Source organism: Trachemys scripta, chromosome 15, assembly GCF_013100865.1.
Source record: "Trachemys scripta elegans isolate TJP31775 chromosome 15, CAS_Tse_1.0, whole genome shotgun sequence".
NCBI classification, from domain to species: domain Eukaryota; kingdom Metazoa; phylum Chordata; order Testudines; family Emydidae; genus Trachemys; species Trachemys scripta.
Genome location: NC_048312.1, coordinates 11,420,625 through 11,439,873, shown reverse-complemented (window position 1 = coordinate 11,439,873; position 19,249 = coordinate 11,420,625). Strand labels below are relative to the sequence as shown.

The 19,249-nt window shown below is 43.5% G+C and overlaps 1 protein-coding gene across 1 annotated transcript in view; it reads left to right on the top strand.

Annotated features, from left to right (window-relative positions):
• Positions 1–337: 337 nt before the first annotated feature.
• TMEM132D (transmembrane protein 132D) overlaps positions 338–19,249 on the top strand; it is a 418,546-nt gene continuing 399,634 nt past the window's right edge. The window contains exon 1 of the mRNA XM_034791463.1: positions 338–1,270. Coding sequence (XP_034647354.1) covers positions 1,201–1,270 — 70 coding nt within the window. The 5' untranslated portion in view covers positions 338–1,200. The remainder of the gene's footprint in view (positions 1,271–19,249) is intronic.

Genomic DNA, 19,249 nt, shown 5'->3' with positions numbered 1-19,249 from the left:
TTGCCAGAGGGAGGGGGGGGGGAAGCAATGTACCTATTTATCATCTCAGTCACTGCAGGAAATAAAAATCTCCCTTGGTTCACCACGGTGCTTGCTAACCAGCCAGCCAGCGCCCCCCCCCAGCCCCTGCGATGCCCTAGAAGGGTCCTGGCTGAGTGAGTGCTGGTGGTGCTCCGCCCACCTGTGCTGTGATTGTCCGGGTACCCAGGGGGATGGGCTCAGTAGCTCCACCCAGCCCCTGCTCTCTGCACGTGGATTGGTGAGTCCGGCTGTCTAGTTAGAGGCTGGGCTCTTTGAGTTTTTATTTATTTATTTGTGTATGGTGCCGCCTCCTCCTCTTTGATTCCTTCGCGAAACCCGCTGGCTTAAAAAAAAACAAAACACTACAATGGACTTGGCGGGTCGGGACCAGAGGAGGAGGAGCTGGGAGCCGGGGACCAGCATCCTGAGTGTAGATCAACTTCTGCGGCATCCGTTAAGTCTCCAGCTCCCCCTCGGCCGCCGCTGCTCCTTCCAGCCTCCCCGAAAGCATTAGAGACTCGATAGCAGCGAGGAGAGGAGAGTTAAACAAGTGAATGAGAAAAGAGAGAGAACTAAACCCCAGCCTGCCTCCCTCGGTGCCTGCCTGGCTTCTGGGCAGATCAGCATCCCCACCTCCAGGGAAACTTTAGCGCCGCGCCGCGAAGGAACGTGCTTTCCCAATGGGGAGGTGGGGGCCGGGTTTATACCATAAAGCCGCTCTCCTGAGCATGGTGGGGGAGGCTCCTGCTAAGAGTGGAAGGGGAAGTGTGTGTGGGTCCCCCCCAATAGCGCCCTGTGCTAGCGTGTGAGGTCGTTTGCCTGGAGATTCCGGTGCCGCTGTTTTTATTTGGATGTGTGCGGAGGGAGAGGAGCGGGGGAGCTGTTTACTTTTTAGACGATCGGGGCTCAGGACTGAAGATCTAGCTCCATCGGGAGAGTTTTGTCTTAATGTATCGCAGCCGGCTGTGGGTGGGTGGATTTGGTTTACTAGCCCCGGCCGTTCTGGGGGAAGGGAGGGTTAAAAAACGAAACTGAAGAAACAGTTCATCTCCGCGAAGGGAATGCCTTCTGCGCTCTCCAGGTGACCTTTTCTGACCATGCCACCTCTCCAGCTGATTGGGGTTTATTTTGATTCCAAAGTGTGTGAAATAGAACCCTAAGTTCCCTGCAGACCCAAGCATGAGGATGTGCAAAATGTGGCAGCTCCTGTCACCCTTCCTCCTCAGCCTGGCAGCAGTTTTTTCCAAAGGTAAGGAGCAATTTCTTTCTTCTTTTCTTTACGTCCAGCAGCCTCTCGGGGTGCCTTGGCTATTGTCCTCTTCTGTAGGATTTATGGCTGACACATCTTGGGGGGGAAGAGGATCTTTGTGTTAGGCAAACACAAGAAAACATTCTGAAAAGAAATCGAGTGTTAATTGTCAAAGCCAACCTAAAAAAATTCCCATCCTTTCAGATCTACATTGGTGACCTGTCTGCTATATCTGTGTTCATGTATACAATGCTGGTGGACAACCTCTGATGTGGACTACAAAGGTTTTTAGTTATCTGGCTTTTTTAAATTCTTCAGGAGTACCCGAGTTTAAGTTCCCTAGCTTGATGGCCCATGTAATAATTCAGATGAAAGCCCCTGTATCAGTCTGATAATCTTTTACTAGAACACATGATATTAACTAACATGCCACCCTTTCAATAGAAATATAGGTTGGTTGCAATTCCCAGGAGATGTTAATTATTCTGAGTTCTTCTATTAGTGATTTTAGAATTTCATTATGTTGACTTGAGTTGAAATTTTTTGATATCCTTCCTGAGCCAGTGACCTCCCTCTGTGTTGCCCTGGAATAAAGTTACAAAAAGGTTTACAAGGCCAAGTCACATACCACCCCACCCACTCACAACTTTCTTGCAATCAAAATTTCTCCTTTTTACTCTTAAGCTTCTGATGCTTGGTCTCAGCCCGTAGATCAATTTATTTTTTCAATGCATGAAGAAAATCTTTTAATTCATTCTTGAGTTATCAAAATGGGGGGGAAGGGGAGGATAAATACGTTTTCTGCTAGGAAGATATTAAGGACTTGTTTGTGCCTGAATAGCTAAAAACTGGCTCGAATGTTACTGCTTTAGAATTTACAGGCTGCCAGTCCTCAGTGAGGAATAGTGGTCATATGAGTTTATACCTGTAATTTCTTTGTAAAAATATTTTAAATGAATTTTGTCTATGTGCAGTGAAGTATTTTTTTAAAAAGGTTTTTTGTTACATAATTGCCAGTGTCACTTCAAAGTTGCAGCACGATTATAGTGCAGTTGTATAGTGCCAGACTTAATATTATTTGTGTATCTAAAGATTGGATGAATTTAAAACCTATTGACTGGAGAAAAAATTTGTGCACAGACCACAGTTCTGTATTTCCACAGTTGCACAGGTAAGGATTTTCCTTTTCCCTCTTCTATCTTTAAAACAAATTTAAGAACTCCCAAAACAACCCAAAATACTTTAAATGCAAACCACTATATGAGTGCAACTTTAAAGTTGCAAATGAAAACTCACTAAAGTCAGGGAATAGAAAGATTATGATTCTTGCTTAAGATTACTTCATTCACCTTTACAAATCTATAGCTTTTGATCTCTAGTTAGGCTGCCAAATGTGTATTTTACTACAAGCAATGTTGGTATTTTTAGTCAATAAACACTGCAGTGAGAATATAAACTTTTTCATTTCCTGTATTTTGGGGTGTATTTCTATTTGCAACCTTAACACTGGATTAACAGAGGGTTTACATTTGATTGAAACTCATTGCAACCTTGAAATAAAAGTGGTATTTGAGATTTACAGAATTTATTTGCTTGAAATTGATGGTTTGCTGGTTGGATCAGAAATTATAATATACATCTGAGATTTTATTTTTAACTATTAAACCACCCAGCACTATTTTGAAAGATAAATCTGGGCAGAAAATTGAATTTGGTAAGGCTATTTTGTTAAATAAATCTACTAATGCAAAAACTACAACCTGAGGTTTCTGATACAAACTGTGAAGTCTCATTAAGTCTAGTACCTTTTGAATTACGTACACCTGATCCTACTAGTAGTTCTTCTAGAATCACTGGTATTGCTTATTTTGCATTTTAGAGTTGATAACATGCTGTTGTATGGTTGCTGGGTCTGTGTATTGTGTTGTGATTTAGAAAAAATATTCCAGGTACATAGCTATTTTCATATCTGGTAACAGACTCAGATCTTATTATGGTGTCTTAGAATAATCAGAAAGACCAGAGGTTTCTAGAGACTTACAATATGAATTAGAAGACACTGTGCAAAAGGTTGATCTCCCTAACAGAAGGAAAACTGAAAAAATAATCAGTCTTGATTATTTCTACAGGGCATAATTCTTTGTTTGATGCTTTGTTGTTGCTAATAGAAATGCTTCTTTCATTTATGACATTATGGCAAAGTTTTAGTAAGTGTGAGAGAGATTTTTTTTAACATGCAAAAGCAATCAGTTGCCTATTGTGTATATAGGTCTGTTGCTGATTACTTTGAAGCATGGCAACAAGGCTTCCTTACTACACGTTTCCAAGACTTGAAAAGCATCATTTATGGGTTTTGCTTTGCTTTTATCCTGTGAAGGGGGAAATTAGTTCAAGCTCAAGAGGTGAAATGTTGTCATGTTTTCTGTAATGAGTTCAGCATTCTCAGCAGAACTACTTGCGAATGCTGATGCGATGTGTGTACCTAAATATGTACGGTGTGTGGCTATACAATTCCAGTTATGGTTCCAAATCCTGCTCCCAGTCAGTTAGTTTTGCCATTGATATCAATGGGAACAGAATCCGTCTCCAACTATAGAAAACTTCGTCAGAGATTTTCAGTAGTGAAGTTCTGAATCTGTTGTAACCAAAAATAAACAGGCTGAACCACAGGGACATTTGTCCATGGTTTTTAATGCTAAACAGATGCTTGTTTAAAGGACAAAACTCTCATTGGCTTCAATGGGGTTAGGATGGGGCCTTTGATAACTCCTCTAACAGCAAATATCTCTTTAGGGCCCAGTCCTGCAATGAACTGAACATTACCTGAGCGGTGCTGAGCACTCTTAAGATTTTTCCAATGGGAGCTGAGCACGGGTGTTGGAACAGTTTTCATAGTGGGGGTGTTGAGAGCCATTGAACCAAACTGTAAACCCTGAATATAAATGGAAACCACTTCAATCCAGGGGGTGCGGTAGCACCCCCCGCACTGCTAGTTCCAGCAGCTATGGAGCTGAGCGGCATTACGCATGCACATTGGCCAATAAAACCCTCTGTCAAATGTTGGAGATCCTTCATTTTAAACCAGTGGTCCTCAACCTTTCCAGACTGCTGTACCGCTTTCAGGAGTCTGATTTGTCTTGCATACGCCAGTTTCACTCACTTAAAAACTACTTGCCTACAAAATCAGACATAAAAATATGCCACAGCACACTATTACTAAACAATTGCTTACTTTCTCATTTTGTCTGTATGACATTTTAGTTTGTACTGACTTTGCTGGTGGTTTTTATGTAGCCTGTTGTAAAAACCAGGCAAATATCTAGATGAGTTGATGTACCCCTGGAAGATCTCTGCGTACCCCTGGTTGAGAACCACTGCTTTAAACAGCCCCAAATTGAGATGAGCAAAATGGTGCCAGCAAGAGAATGTCAAAGTGGTCTTTTGCCCTCCTGCATTGTCCTAAGCATCTCTTGTCCTTCTCCTCCATCATCTGAGGGGCAGACATATTCCTGTGAGATCATTTTCCAAGGCAATTTCTTCTTTGGCCATAAAGCTTCTGTTTTGATTTTCTGTTTCCCCCAGGTGCTGAAAACCATTTATTATAAAATGTAGGGGCATGGCAGACTAGTTAGATAGGATTACTTTCCTAAGGGTGTTCCCCACAGGTTTGAGAGATGGAATTCCACTTGCAGTGATGCCAATCTCCTAATTTAGGAAAGGAAAAAGAATCTCCCAAGGAGCAAAAACAATACTATTTGATTGGACTGTTTTAGATATAAACATCTGATAGAAGCAGATGGCTATTTGGATACAACAAATGTTCTCCTGTTTTTGTTTTAAATTATTAATGTTGTATTTTATTGTTCTTTGGACCCTCCCAATAGTGTCAGTTACATCACATAATCCCCCCCCCCCCTTTTTTTTTTTTTTGTACGTATAGGGCAAAACTTTAGCCTTGGTTACATCTGCTCAACTCCGTTGACTTCCATGGGATTACATAGATATCAGAATATGGTCGACAGCTCATAAGAAATACCCAGTTACTGCAATTAGTCTGCATGAGAGGTGGGTCATAGTTGTACAGGAAGTTAACTACCTTGGTACTCACTCCTGCATCTTGTTTTCAGTGGGAATAACGAGTGCACAAAGAATACAGGCTTGAGCTCTTTTGCTTATGTTTCTTTTACATTCCCATTTTCCACTAAGTTGTGAGCCATTTCTGAAAGAGCTCCATGGGCATATTTCCGAGTGATGTCATTGGGAGCTCTGAGAATGGGGAGTTTATTGTGAATAAAAATATTGAAAATGGAAATATAAAGTGTATGCACACATGTTTCAATACAACTTCTTTTGGAGCATTACTCTGAAACATTACAGGATTTATTTTATTGGTAAGGGATAATTGTTCTGAATTTGCTGGTTGTGGTTGTAATTAAAGAATCCTGAGTTTGATTTAAAAATAATGTTTCTCTTTTTCTTTTAACTCTTTCTGGTATCTTCAGACAAGAGAGCAGGGTTGAATTTCACAATTAGTAGGTCTAGTCAACATTTCACAGTCTGTGTTTTGTTTTGGTAACACAAGCTCGTTGTTTTTGATAAGGAAACAAATATTCTTTCTGTTAATGTCACAATAGTAATAACAACACTTTTGGGAGCCGGTTGTCAAAAATGTATCTGTTGATGTAGCTGCATAACTTTAAATTGGTATTTATGGCTAATTTACCATATGTTGAAAACTGTCTTCCCTCCCCATCGTGTGTGTGTGTGTGTGTGTGTGAGAGAGAGAGAGAGAGAGAGAGAGAGCGGGAGAGAGCTGGTGGAATGACTCAGCAGAAACAAACCACAGATGCAATCAGCAAGGGTTTTTCCTCAAGTGCTGTTGTCTATAGCCAGAAATCAAAACAAATTTGCTTAAGCCCCCCAAAAAGTAACAGCAGCCCTACCCTGAGGTTCAAGCCAGTTTGGTGAAACAGGCATTCTCTCACTGTCCCACCTGCAGCTCATGTATAGTCCTTCGGGATATTATGCCAGAGTGGGGAGTAACATTAACCCCTTGGTCATTGTTTGCACCTTGACATGATGTGCATCTGGGAGAAGCTCTTTGCTGCTTTTTTTTTTCATCTCAGCACGAACAGAACAAAAATAATAAATTGAAATGAAACTAAATAGTTCCACAGAAAAGCCGGTGTTTTATTTGCCAGCCACAATACTCACTTAATGCAATTTTTCTCCTGTAATGTTCTCATTTTTACCTCTGCTTTTTCTTTTATTAGTTCCATGGGACCAGCAGGCTCTATGACACCAACCAGTGTTTTAGATATTAACAAAAGCAGCTTTATTCAATAAAGATCATTTTTATTTAATAAAAGAGAGAATCAAAAGATAATCAGATTTTTTTCATGCTGCAGTCACATTAAGTCAACCTCCTGAGGTTGTCGTAGATGCCAAGTCTGGTGGCCGTCTATCACTCGGTCCTAGGACGCATAAACACAACTGCAGACAGATTGATTGCAGAGAGACTGAAGAGGCAGCTAAGATTCATCGCAGGTTTAGTTTATGAAGTGTTACATTTAATTACTTGATTTTTCATCATTCTGCGTAATGTCTCTTGCTACATTATTAATAGTAATTCAAAATTAAGTGGATTTTAAGCAGTTTGGTGACACTTAACTAGCACTGATTATCATGAGCAGGGTTAAAAATTACATATTTGAGGAAGCCAACCTATTTTTTCCTCTATGAAAAAGCAGATAAACAGCAGAAGGGGGGTTCATCTATTTTTATAGTCTTGCTTTCGCCCTTTATTGAGTGAATTTAATTCTCATGAAAGGAGCTAGTCTGACAGCCCCAGGAAGTTGATGGATTGGTAGTCAATCTCTCTTCATCTTTCCCACCAGCTCTAAGATTTAAGAGGGCAGGTCAATCTCCATATCTACAATGGGCCTGATACAAAACCCGTTGAAGTTAATGCCAAGACTCCTTCATTGGGTTTTACCTCAGACCCTCATTTCTTGGCCTCCTGGCTAAGACTTCTGAAAAAAGGTGTCAGCCAGTGCCAATTTTCATAGTGTTTCCAGTGGTGCAAACACCTGGGAATTGAGCCAACACCAGTTAAGTGTCATTTCATATACAGGCCACATAAGATTAGTCTGATGGAGATCACTCTTCACCTAGACTTTATTTGTTGTGCTCCATTAAAGGGGAAAGGTTTGTGACAATACGGTATCATACTGAGTGACACTCTTTCACTGATCCATTGAGCCGTCCCAGATTGGTGTATTCATAGAATAATAGAATATCAGGGTTGGAAGGGACCTCACGAGGTCATCTAGTCCAACCCCCTGCTCAAAGCAGGACCAACACCAACTAAATCATCCCAGCCAGGGCTTTGTCAAGTCAGACCGTAAAAACCTCTAAGGAAGGAGATTCCTACCCTCCCTAGGTAACCCATTCCAGTGCTTCACCACCCTCCTAGTGAAAAAGATTTTCTTAATATCCAACCTAAACCTTCCCCACTGCAACTTGAGACCATTACTCCTTGTTCTGCATTACAGTCTTTCAAAGCATGCAGCGGAAACCAGATTTAAAACTGACCCATGTAGACTCTCAGATGTGGAAAGCTGCAGGGTGCTACTGGCTCTGCAAGAAGAGCAGTGTATCAAACCAGCTTTGTGTAAAGATGGGTGCTCAGTATAGTGGAAATGATAGTTGGGGGCCAAGGAGAGCCATGGAAAGGAAACCAGCACTCTCTGTACCAATCCCAGTGCATGCTAGAAAGCAATGGAAGGAAAAGTGTCCTATCCATCTGTAGGATGACCAGATAGCAAGTGTGAAAAATCGGGACAGGAGGTGGGGGGTAATAGGTACCTATAGAAGAAAAAGCCCCCAAAATCGGGACTGTCATTATAAAATGGGGACATCTGGTCACCCTATCTAGCTGCTTCAGGCGGCTGTAATGTGTGCCTTTTGAGCTGCGTGTTGTCAAGGTAGGGAGACAATTGGGCAGGCAGTGTGCAGGCCACTGGCTGAGAAACAAAGCAGATGTCCAGATAATCACACAGATGAGTTCTCATGTCCATTGTATGCCAAAGAAATCCTTTGAATCAGTGAGCTCGGTGTTGCCTGCTGCTAACGGATCTCAGAGCTACTCTCTGTGGTGCTTAATATCCCTATTTTTCTTTTTATTTAGATTTATAAAGCACCTTCCCACTGCGGTAGGTACAGTAGTCATTTATAAAAAGGAAAATACACAAGAAGAAAAATCCCAAGGTACAATTAAACCGAAATAAACTGCACAGCCAGTAGTTTCAATAATAATCACCCAAGAATAAACAACAACAATAAAACAATGCCATTCAGTAGCAGTAATGCCATTCAGCTCTCAGTCAGCCCAATTATCAGAGGCCCTGGGTTGATGGGGGCCGCTGGTCTCCATACACAGCTGGGTTTGGTGAGTAATTCCATTTGTCTTCACTGTAGACTAATGACAGTGATTTGGGTGTATTGTAGAGCCCAGCAACCCACAAATGAAATCTCTGTATTTATCCTTTTAAGTTCTGCATCTCTGGTCTAACTGTAATAAGAATCTTGCTTGGTTTCCTTTAATTAGGTTGTACATAATGGTTAGTTATTTTTTGGTGTTTACAGCAGGGACAAATATGACTGTAAAATCATGTGGAAAAAGTAAAAAAGTTGTGAGCAGAGTTGTAATAAACTGGTGTGTGTGTGTGTGTGTGCTTGCACACCACTGCCCTCTACTAGATGAAATCAGAACCGCTCTTCTGCATGTCAGCCCTCGTACAGCTACCCATTCATGGAGATTCCCCTCTAGCTTATCCAGTTAAAACACAGAGGCTAGAGAGATGACCCATAAATCTTATGTTGCTGTTCTGGTCAAAAACCACAGGGCCAATCCTGAAGTCTTTACTCAGGCAAAACTTCCATTTGACTTGCAGCTGCAGGGCCAAGCTTTTAATTTGTTATTTTAGCCACAGTAGGGTTGCTATATTTAAAAGATTAAAAAAAGAGGACACTCCACGGGGCTCTGGCCCCGCCCCTTCCCCACCCCAACTCTGCCCATTCCCCACCCCTTCCCCAAAGTCCCAGCCTAACTCCCCCTCCTCCTTCCCAGCCACACGAAAAGGCCTGCCCCAGTGCTACCGGCTTCATGGTTTGCCGGGCAGCCCCCAGACCCTGCGCCCCTGGCCGGCGCTTCCCCAGTTTAGCTGGAGCCCGGGAGGGGAAGCGCCCAGCTGGGGGCGCAGGGTCTGGAGGCTGCCCGGCAAACCGTGAAGCCGGTAGCGCTCGGGCTTCGGACAGCCCCCATGCCTCTGGACCCTGCGCCCCCGGCCGGGCACTTCCCCTGCCGGGCTCCAGCTGCTCTGCTCCTCCCCTGACTCTTCAGCTCTGTTTAAGAGCCGAGCTGCCTGAGCACTCCGGCTTCGGGCAGCCCCCATGCCTCTGGACCCTGCGCCCCCGGAGCAGAGCAGCTGGAGCCCGGGAGGGGAAGTGCCCGGCCGGTATTTTTCCCGGACGTGTTCGGCTTTTTGGCAATTCCCCCTGGATGGGGGTTTGATTACCAAAAAGCCGGACATGGCCGGGAAAAAACAGACGTATGGTAACCCTAAGCCACAGAAATGTTTTGTCACGGCAGGGTTTTGCCCCGACATCTGACTTGAAAAACATTTAAAAAAAAAAAAAATCAAAATGGAGATTTGATTTTGTTGTAGCATACCATGATGGGCTCTGTTTTTTAGGCCACTTGTGAGCAAATGCGCAGCTGTTACATCCTCCAGCTTCAGAAGTACAGGCCCTTGATACCTGAACCGAAGAAGAATTTCCTTACATGGTTAGCAATAAAGGGCCTGTGACACAGAACTGAGCAATTCTAAGTCTGTCCAGTAGAAAGCAGCGGTGCACATTCTCAACAGCCACTTTATTACAATGCTTCATGGCACTGTAAGAAAAAGGGAGTGGTAGGTGTGGGGGTGGGGAAAAGACTGCTACAGTTTTATCTCAAGTGTGTGAAACTGTCTAGGACCTTTTTAGTTTTATGTGGTTTTAAATCCCACGCTTTAGCAGCACCTTACTGATTACCGTGTAGCAAAATGTCCTGCCTTATGAAGCCTCCATAGAGCATCTGGCTCATATGATGACATTAGAATAATTCATCCTAGCGTAAGTAGAGGAGAATAGTGTCACGTGGACATACACAAAAGGAGTGTTTCAGAAGGTACTAACACTGTGTCAGTGGGTCCACATTATAGACAAATGCATGTGACTCTGGATTGTGACTAACTAGACTTAGAATCACAGAAGATTAGGGTTGGAAGAGAGAGCTCAGGAGGTCATCTAGTCCAACCCCCTGCTCAAAGCAGGACCAACCCCAACTAAATGGACTTCATCATTAGGCACTTGTAGGCTCTGCCTACAGTTCTGATCCTTGTCTGTTTACCGTCTGACTGTGGGTAGGAATTAGAGAGAAGCACGACTTTGTGGCTAAAAGCTGAGCACAAGGACGCAGGGTGTGTGTGCCTGGAGTTTAGTCCTAGGTCCACTATTGAAAATCCAGGTCCCAGCTTTCTCGCCGCAGGCACCCAAAATTAGTGGATGCTTTTGAAAAGTTGGTCTTAGCTTCTCGAAACAGCAGTTTCTACATCAGTGAAAGGGTGAATTATACTGCTCCAGCTCCCAGAGGCACATTGAGGGTTAATATGTGTAAAGAGGTGTCCCGCACATTTGAAGATGTTCCCCTGCGGTACAAAAGCAGATCACATCTCGTTTACCATTGCCTCACTGCCTCCGCCATTTACCAGTTAGGGTTCTGTTACTCGGGGTAGGTTGCTGACATCTTGGGGCAAGCACTTGTAAGGGCTCGTGACTCTAGCTGTGTCCTGCTCTCTCCTTTGTGCTTCACTGTGTCCCCTGGAGCAGTTGTCTGATACGAGATGATTTCTTGCATACTGAACACGGGCACAGCAGGAGGCTGTTACGTACTTCTGACTCTTTGACACCATCTGCCCACTAAAGTAATCTAATGGGTTTCCACTGAGCCAGGCTGCACTACCGCCCAAGGAGTCTGCTCCAGATTAAAAACAACTCTATACACCAACATTTGCTTCTCAGTTTTATAGGCGGCATACTGTATTGTCTGATATTTTAGAGGGGGAAACAGCTCTCCTTAGTATATATTAAACTAAGCAAATATGAATCGTTCGGAATGGCTCATTAGTAATAATATTTTGCAGATGTATACTGCTTTTATCAAAGTATTACAAAGACATTTACAAAAATGAATTAATGGCTGCACTTCTGTGAGGCAATTGATCTTAAACAATAATGTCCCCATCTGTAAAACTGAGGCAGGTAATTATTACCTCGGTTTTACAGATGGGCACACTACAGTACAGAGAGGGGAACTGAAACACAGTGAGGTAAGAGTGTGAGGAAGGGTGGTCTATTGAAAAGTGCCCTGGATTAGGAGTTAGGACACCTCGGTTATAGTCCCGGCTCTGCTATTGACTTGCTCTATGACCTTTGGAGATCACTTTAGCTGTCTGTGCCTCAGTTTCCTCATCTGTAAAATAGGGAGAATGATATTTTATCATGCGTTTTACAAAGGTGATTATGTGCCACGTAAGTGGGAAGTATGGTTTATATTATTACCCAAGAATAGACAGCAAGCTTAAAGAGACAGTGTGGTTCATTGATAGGACATGGGGCTGGAGTGCAGGAGACTGAGGTTCTATTCCTGACAGTGCTGCTGAGTGACTCTGGTTAAGTCATTTTGCCTCTTTTGTGTCCATTCCCTTCTCACCCTTTGTCTGCCTTGTCTACTTAGTCCCTGCTCGGAACAGCTTTCAGTCCATCTCTTCCTTTGTATTTATACAGTACCTTGTCCAGTGGAGCCCTGATCTCCATTGAGGTCTCTAGGCACTACTGCCCTACAAATAATTAATAATAACAGCAGTGCTAGGAATCCGAACACAGTATCCCAACATGTGGATCCCTGCACTGAACACCTGACTATGTTAACTACAGAGAGGCCTGTGGGCTCTGCACTAACGGGGGAAAAAAGGGTCAACATAAACATATAATGAAATGCAACAGAGTGATTAAAAGATTCCAGGAGCTTAGCTCACAGCCCATCCAGCAGTGTACTGTCAATAAACCATCTAAACAGTAACCCAAACAGTAATAGTGAGTTGCTTAAAAATAGATCTGTTATAAAGAAGTCTTTATTTTTCGCCCTGTGATAATCCATGTTACTGAACTATTAAAGAAACCCACTTAATTTTGAATGTTTCTATTAATAATGGAACAGACCTTTTACGTGAGAGATTGTCTTTATGCGGACAGCACAGTTTTATGAACTCCTTTGCTCCCTTTTTATCCCTTCAAGTGTCTGTTTTATTTTTTATTTTTTTTTATTTAATCTCATACATGTCAATAAGTCAAGAGAGACAAGTGGTTTGGCAGTGGCATTAAGGTGGTCTTGCTAAAAGAAAATGAAACGCCAAATCCTGCCATTTCGAGCTGGACTCAAAATTAGTAGACACTTATGAACATTTAAGCCCAAATGACTTGCCCAGGGTAACACAGCAGTTTTTGTACCCTCTCCAGAGGACTACACTGCTTCCTATGCAGCCAGGATATGCAATTCTGGACCCTGTTTCATTGAAGGTATTTATGCAAGAAGTCACTGCAGGGTATTTTCCTCGGTCATCATCTGCCTCTTTCCTGGTGAATCACTGTTGCTGTATGCTCAAAGCACAATCTTCCATGCTATTGCAGTGAATGTTGCATGCTGTTTCATGTGAATAGACCAGTAGGATAGGGAGACCTTTCCATGGGCTTCTGAGACTCTTCAGCAGATGGAACGCTCTGCAATACATTCTCTCCCACATGTGCACACCCAGTACTCTTTAGCTTTAGACCCCCTTTTGTTCATAGGCCCATTTGGTATCTTCACCTTCTAGAAAGCACACGTGACAGTTTTGTTTGTGGAATAGTTGGAAACATTCCTTCTCTGCAAGAGGAGCAGCAGCCTGTCCGTTCATTAGTTTGGCAGCAACAGTCAATATCAGAGTGGTCCCTTTTGGCGTCTTGAAATCCTGTGCAACTTTTCCTATTTCCAGCTTTTGTTACATACTTGGACTAGCTTGCTTGAAGGTTTGTGAACCACTTCAGCAAAACTGCACCCAGGTTCAAGTGCCCCTGGCTTATGGTTAGAATCCTGTGAAATTTGTGGGCATCACCAGCTTTGAATTAAATCTATTATCTTTATTGAGGTCCAGAACTCAAAGTGAAACTTGAGGACTACACAAGCTCAGGTTAGAGCAAACCCAAAGCAAATATTTCTATAACCCCCTGAGAAATTAAATAGCTGTATTTTTATACGCTTAGCCTGATGTTTTGACTAGTGAATCTGAGCCTGTCCTTTTTTATATTTATGCTTCATTTGTGTAATGGGTGAGATGCTAAATAAGGTTTATGCCTAGAGTCTGTGCTGAGATTACTCCTGCTGTTTCTGAAAAGCCAGACTAAATTTCTACTGTTACAGTAGTTTTAAAAAAATAGTATGGGAGTCAACTGCCTCTTTGCTTGCCTTTTATTTATGCCTTTTATTTGAGTGGCATTAAATCAGAGTTATAGTGCAGTAATGACTGTGGAAACATCTGTTTGTTTGATTTTCTCCCTCCTGGCATATAGTCACACTTTCCCTTCTAACAATCCCAACCAGAATAATGCATCTGCTTTTGAGATATCTATATCTATATATCAGGGCCCAGGAAAGAGAGAAACCAGTATAAGTGCAGAATGCCCGATAGAGAGGACATTTGTGATGATGATATTATTTTGTTATTACTTCTAATTTATACAGTGAAATTGTAGTCCCCTTTCCCATAGATCAAAACGTACAGATAATACTAAAGAATTGCCCACAAATAGGGTTACCATTCGTCCGGATTTACCCGGACATGTCCTCCTTTTGTGTGCTAAAAATAGCGTCCGGGGGGAATTTGTAAAGCACTCACAATGTCCGGGATTTCCCCCTCCCCCGGCAGAGCGAGCAGCTGGGAGGGCTGCAGGAAAGTCCCGGGCTGGACTCCGGAGCAGCTTCCTCCTCCCACCCCCCCCCCTCCCTGCATTCTGAGCCGGCCGGCAGCTCCTCCTCCTGCAGCCCGCTCCGGCAGCCCTGTGCAGGGCCAGGGACCGGGTTTTGTGTTGTGCAGGGGAGCTCAGCCATGTGTCCAGCTGGCACAGAGCCCAACACCCTGTTCTGAGCAGCAGGGTAAGGGGGGGCAGGAGAAGGGACAGGGAGGTTCTGGAGGGGGCAGTCAAGAAACGGGGGCGGGCTTTTGGAGGGGAGTGGACAAAGTTTTGGGCAGTCAGGGTACAGGTAGGGGGTAGGGTCCTGGGGGGCAGTTGGGGGGGGGGGGTCTTAGGAGGGGGCAGTTAGGGGACAAGGAACAGGGAGTCTTAGGTAGGGGGTGGGGTTCTGGAGGGCAGTTAGGAGCAGGGGTCCCAGGAGGGGGCAGTCAGGGGACAAGGAGCGGGGGGTAGGGGGCTGGGAGTTCTGGGGGGGAGCTGTCAGGGGGCAGGAGTGGGGAGAGGGATTGGAGCAGTCAGGGGACAGGGAGCAGAGGGGTTTAGATGGGTTGGGAGTTCTGGGGGGGCTGTCAGGGGGCAGGAGTGTGGAGAGGGATCGGAGCAGTCAGGGGACAGGGAGCAGAGGGGTTTAGATGGGTTGGGAGTTCTAGGGGGGGCTGTCAGGGGGTGGGGAGTGGTTGGATGGGGCGTGGGAGTCCCAGGGGTCTGTCTGGGGGTGGGGGTGTGGATAAGGGTTGGGGCAGTCAGGGGACAAGAGGCAAGGAGGCTTAGATAGGGAGTGGAGTCCCGGGGGGCAGTTAGGGGCAGGGGTCCCAGGAGGGGGCAGTCAGGGGACAAGGAACGGGGGGAGGGTTGGGGGGTCTGGGGGGGCGGGAAGTGGGAGGGGCAGGGGCGGGGCTAGGGCGGGGCTCCTCCCGTCCTCTTTTTTGCTTGTTGAAATATGGTAACCCTACCCACAAAGGCATTCACCTCAACCTACTCCCTTCTCAGTTGCTTTAGAAAAGAAGAGGGAAGATGAGGTTGACAGTTTATCAGAATGTGAACAGATCTTGGCCTGGCGGACCAAGCTGGGGAGTGACTCCCAAAACCGCAGACCTCTCCCAGAGAACAATCTGACAGCAGCTCCCTTTCAATCGAGCGGGCTCCACCTCAAGCACTTCTACTGAACTCAACTGTGTCAGTAGCTCACAGGGAGGAGAGAGAGGGGAACCGGGTTCAAATCATCACCTTGACTTCTGCCTGGAAGCTTATTGGGAGCCAGTGCAGATCATGGAGCAAAGAAAACTCCCAACAAAAATTCTACAGCGATGTTCCAGAATGTGACCGGGTACAATAACGTTCATACAGCGTTTGGGGCCAATACTGTAGAATGCTATAATGTGTCATTTCCTTTAATGAATAAGTTGCTGAGTTTGTAATTACAAAGGACCTAGATACACTTTTTAACATGAACACACTACTTGAAAATTAGCTGCTTTGTATATTTTTAATTACAATTAGTGTTCTTGAGCCAGTGAGCCATCTTGCGTAATGAAACCGAACAGGACCAAATTTGTGATCGTATGGGGATCCTGGATAAACTTTCCATCTTGCTGTAGTCCTGCTTTAACAAACATCTCAAGATGTAATATTTAAACAGAATATTTAACTTTTAAATATCAGATTTCTATTAAAGTGAATGCTTTGGGCTTGCTTGTTACAAATAAAGGCACGTAAAAATAAAAAAGGGCAAGATGCTCAGAAAACTAGTAATAGTCTCAAAATTGCTAAGTCCATTTGCCAGTGTGCTCATTGAAAGATGTGCTTCTGGTCTTGTTAAACATTTTGACTGCTGGGCTGATCTGATTGGGTGAGGTTTTCTTTTAAAGTGTGTAGTAGGAATAAAAGTTCGATGAAGTTAAGGATGTCTCTAGAAAAAACTACTATACCCTATTGTAGTCACACCTCAATAAACAGGGAAAAAGTAATCCAGCGGAATGTAATGTACATGATTATATGGAAGGAGAAAAATAGAGTGAGGATGTGAAGGTTCTATCTAAAAACATGTGTCGTTGCAGTTTAGGAACATTGTGTAGAACTTCTTATCCACCTACCCACCCAAAAGAATATGGGTAGAAGGATTTTGGCTCTCTTAATTTGTCTTGTGAATGGACATATTCATTCCACAAAGCAGCGCAGCATACTAAAAATTTGGCTCCTGTGTTGTATTTCACCCATTCATAGAGAGTTGAATTGTTTTATACTTTGAGAGACAGAACATTGCCTGGGTGAAGCTCATTAATTTCATGGTGTTTTTGCGGTGTTCTCTATCTCTGAGGGCTGTGTTCAAGTTACCTGCTAAAGACCATTGTGTACATGCAATGGGGTGTTCTGTCACCTTTGGTGGTTTGGAATTTGAAAATCTGAGATGCATCTTGCTCTTTCAAAAGAACACATATTCTGTTGGGTTGTGAGCAAATGACATCATTTATCTGAGACCTACATACCAAGAAGACACCAAGGGTACGTCTACACTACCCGCCGGATCGGCAGGTAGTGATCGATGTATCGGGGATCGATTTATCGCGTGTAGTGTAGATGCGATAAATCGATCCCCGATCGCTCTCCCGTCGCCTGCTGAACTCCAGCTCAGCGAGAGGCGGAAGCAAAGTCGACGGGGGAGCCGCAGAGTGCCGCGAGGATGCGAAGTAAGTAATTTTAATTTGACCTAAGATACATCGACTTCAGCTACACTATTCTTGTAGCTGAAGTTGCGTATCTTAGATCGATTTCCCCTCCCCCCCCCCCTCCAGTGTAGACCAGGCCCAAGACACACATCATCTAATCAGAGGTATAAATACTTCTGCACAAGTTTTAAGTATCCTCCATGAGTTCATAGGGCTAGATGGGGCATACTCATTGAGGTGAACACTTACACAAGTAGCCCTACAATGGGATTACTCCATGTAAGTAAGTGCTCACCAACATAACTAAGGGTTGCACAATTGTAACCTTTAAAAAATAAGCCCATCTATAGCAGAAAGGTTTCCTGTAGAACTGGTTGGGAATTTTCCAATGGAAAATGCAGTTTCTACAAAATCAAAATTTTCCACAAGGAAATTTCAGTTTTGCTAAAAAAATTTCATCAGGAAAATCAGAATGAAATATTTTATTTTGAGTCAGTTTTGATTCAAGTTGAAATATTTCATTTTATTGAACTGACCTGAACTGATTTGAAACAAAACATTTTAACAAAACATTTTATTGCATTTCGCTATCCGCGCATTGCCTCATGGAAGTTGTAGTTTGGGATCCCATTCTCTCCCATGGGTGCGGCTTCCTAGAGGATTCAACAGACTCCCTTCTGACCAAGCTGTATGCTGACTATATGGGAGATTTAGTCTGTCTGGGGAACTTGGCCCATAGGGGAAAATGTGGGCATCAGGCTCCCGAACTACAACTCCCTGAGGCAATGCACCACAATGGGAAATGTGGTTTAATGCTGAACTGATTGAAATGAAACTTGTCAGTTTGACAAACCAAAACGTTGTGACACATCTGAATCAAGTTTTTAGAATATTTCATTCTGTGAAAAATTTCAACTTTTAGTCATGATTTTGGACAGAAAAAAAAATTGAAATACCAGATTTTTTGTGAGATGGGGATTCTGCATTTTGCTCAGCTCTTGTTTCCTGCTTTCATTGTAAACAGCCGAGACTGAGATTCACTGGCCCTTATAACAGGAGCTTGCCAGTTTCTCGAAAGTGATAGGAAAATAGAGGATTAATTTACATTTCTGCGTTGGTTTTTACTGTGCCTTGCCCACACAAGCTGAAAAACAAGTAACAGAACTGATGCTCAGTGTCACTGGGTCTTTCTTTGTATGACGTATGCATGCCTATTGCCACGTATGACAGGATCTTCAAATGTTAAGTTGAAGAATGTGGAATTAAGTGTTTGAAAATAGCTCCTCTTGTATTCCTCTTGTATTTGCGATTGATAATTTCTCCCTTGCACTCCTTCCCTGTCCCACTCCCGGTCCCCTTGCTCATTGCCAAAGGCACTTCTTGGCACTCCTCTTACTTCATGATAGCTAAAGCATTTTACAGATGTCTTTAATGCCCTTCCTTGACCAGCTGGCAAACAGTGATATTAAAAAGATATTTGCTTCCTCCTCAATGGAAGCAGATTGTGCAGTGCACGCAATGGATCTTGCCTCCTGTTCTGGATTAGTGGCCTCTGAATGTTGCAGTGATGCAATAGTGGTGCATTACAATGCACTACAGTGAGACTTTGACATAGTAAGAGGGATGAAAAATGTATTGAGGGGGTATTTCAGACGCAGTGCTTCCATTCATGGAAACTGTTGATCTTGCAGTGGTGAAACAGTTCCTGAACCATGAAGTTTTTATTATTGTTATTTTTTATTATTTTATTAATTATTTGTGATGAGGTATCACCTAGGAGCCCCAATCATGGACCAGGGCCCCACTTTGTTAGGCACTGTAAAAACACAGAACAAAAAGACAATCCTGGCCTCAAGGGGTTTATAATCTAAGTACAAGGCAAGAGACAGCTGCTGGAGACAGACAGATAAGGGAGCACATGGAAGCAATGGTACAATATTGATGCTTTTTAATCTGATACATTGAAATGATAAATATAAAACCAAATCCTGAAGTCTTTACTCAGTCACTGCTTACTTATAGCCTCTCCCCAGTTATAACAGTTCAACTCTATATAAGGTCAATGAGTTACTCTAGTGTAACCTGAGGAGAAAGTATGTCCTTTATTCTTTACTTAAGTAAAAGAACCACCGGTGCCAGTGAGTGTTTTGCTTGAATTAGGACTGAGTTATGGTTAGTCATTGTATATACACCTCTACCC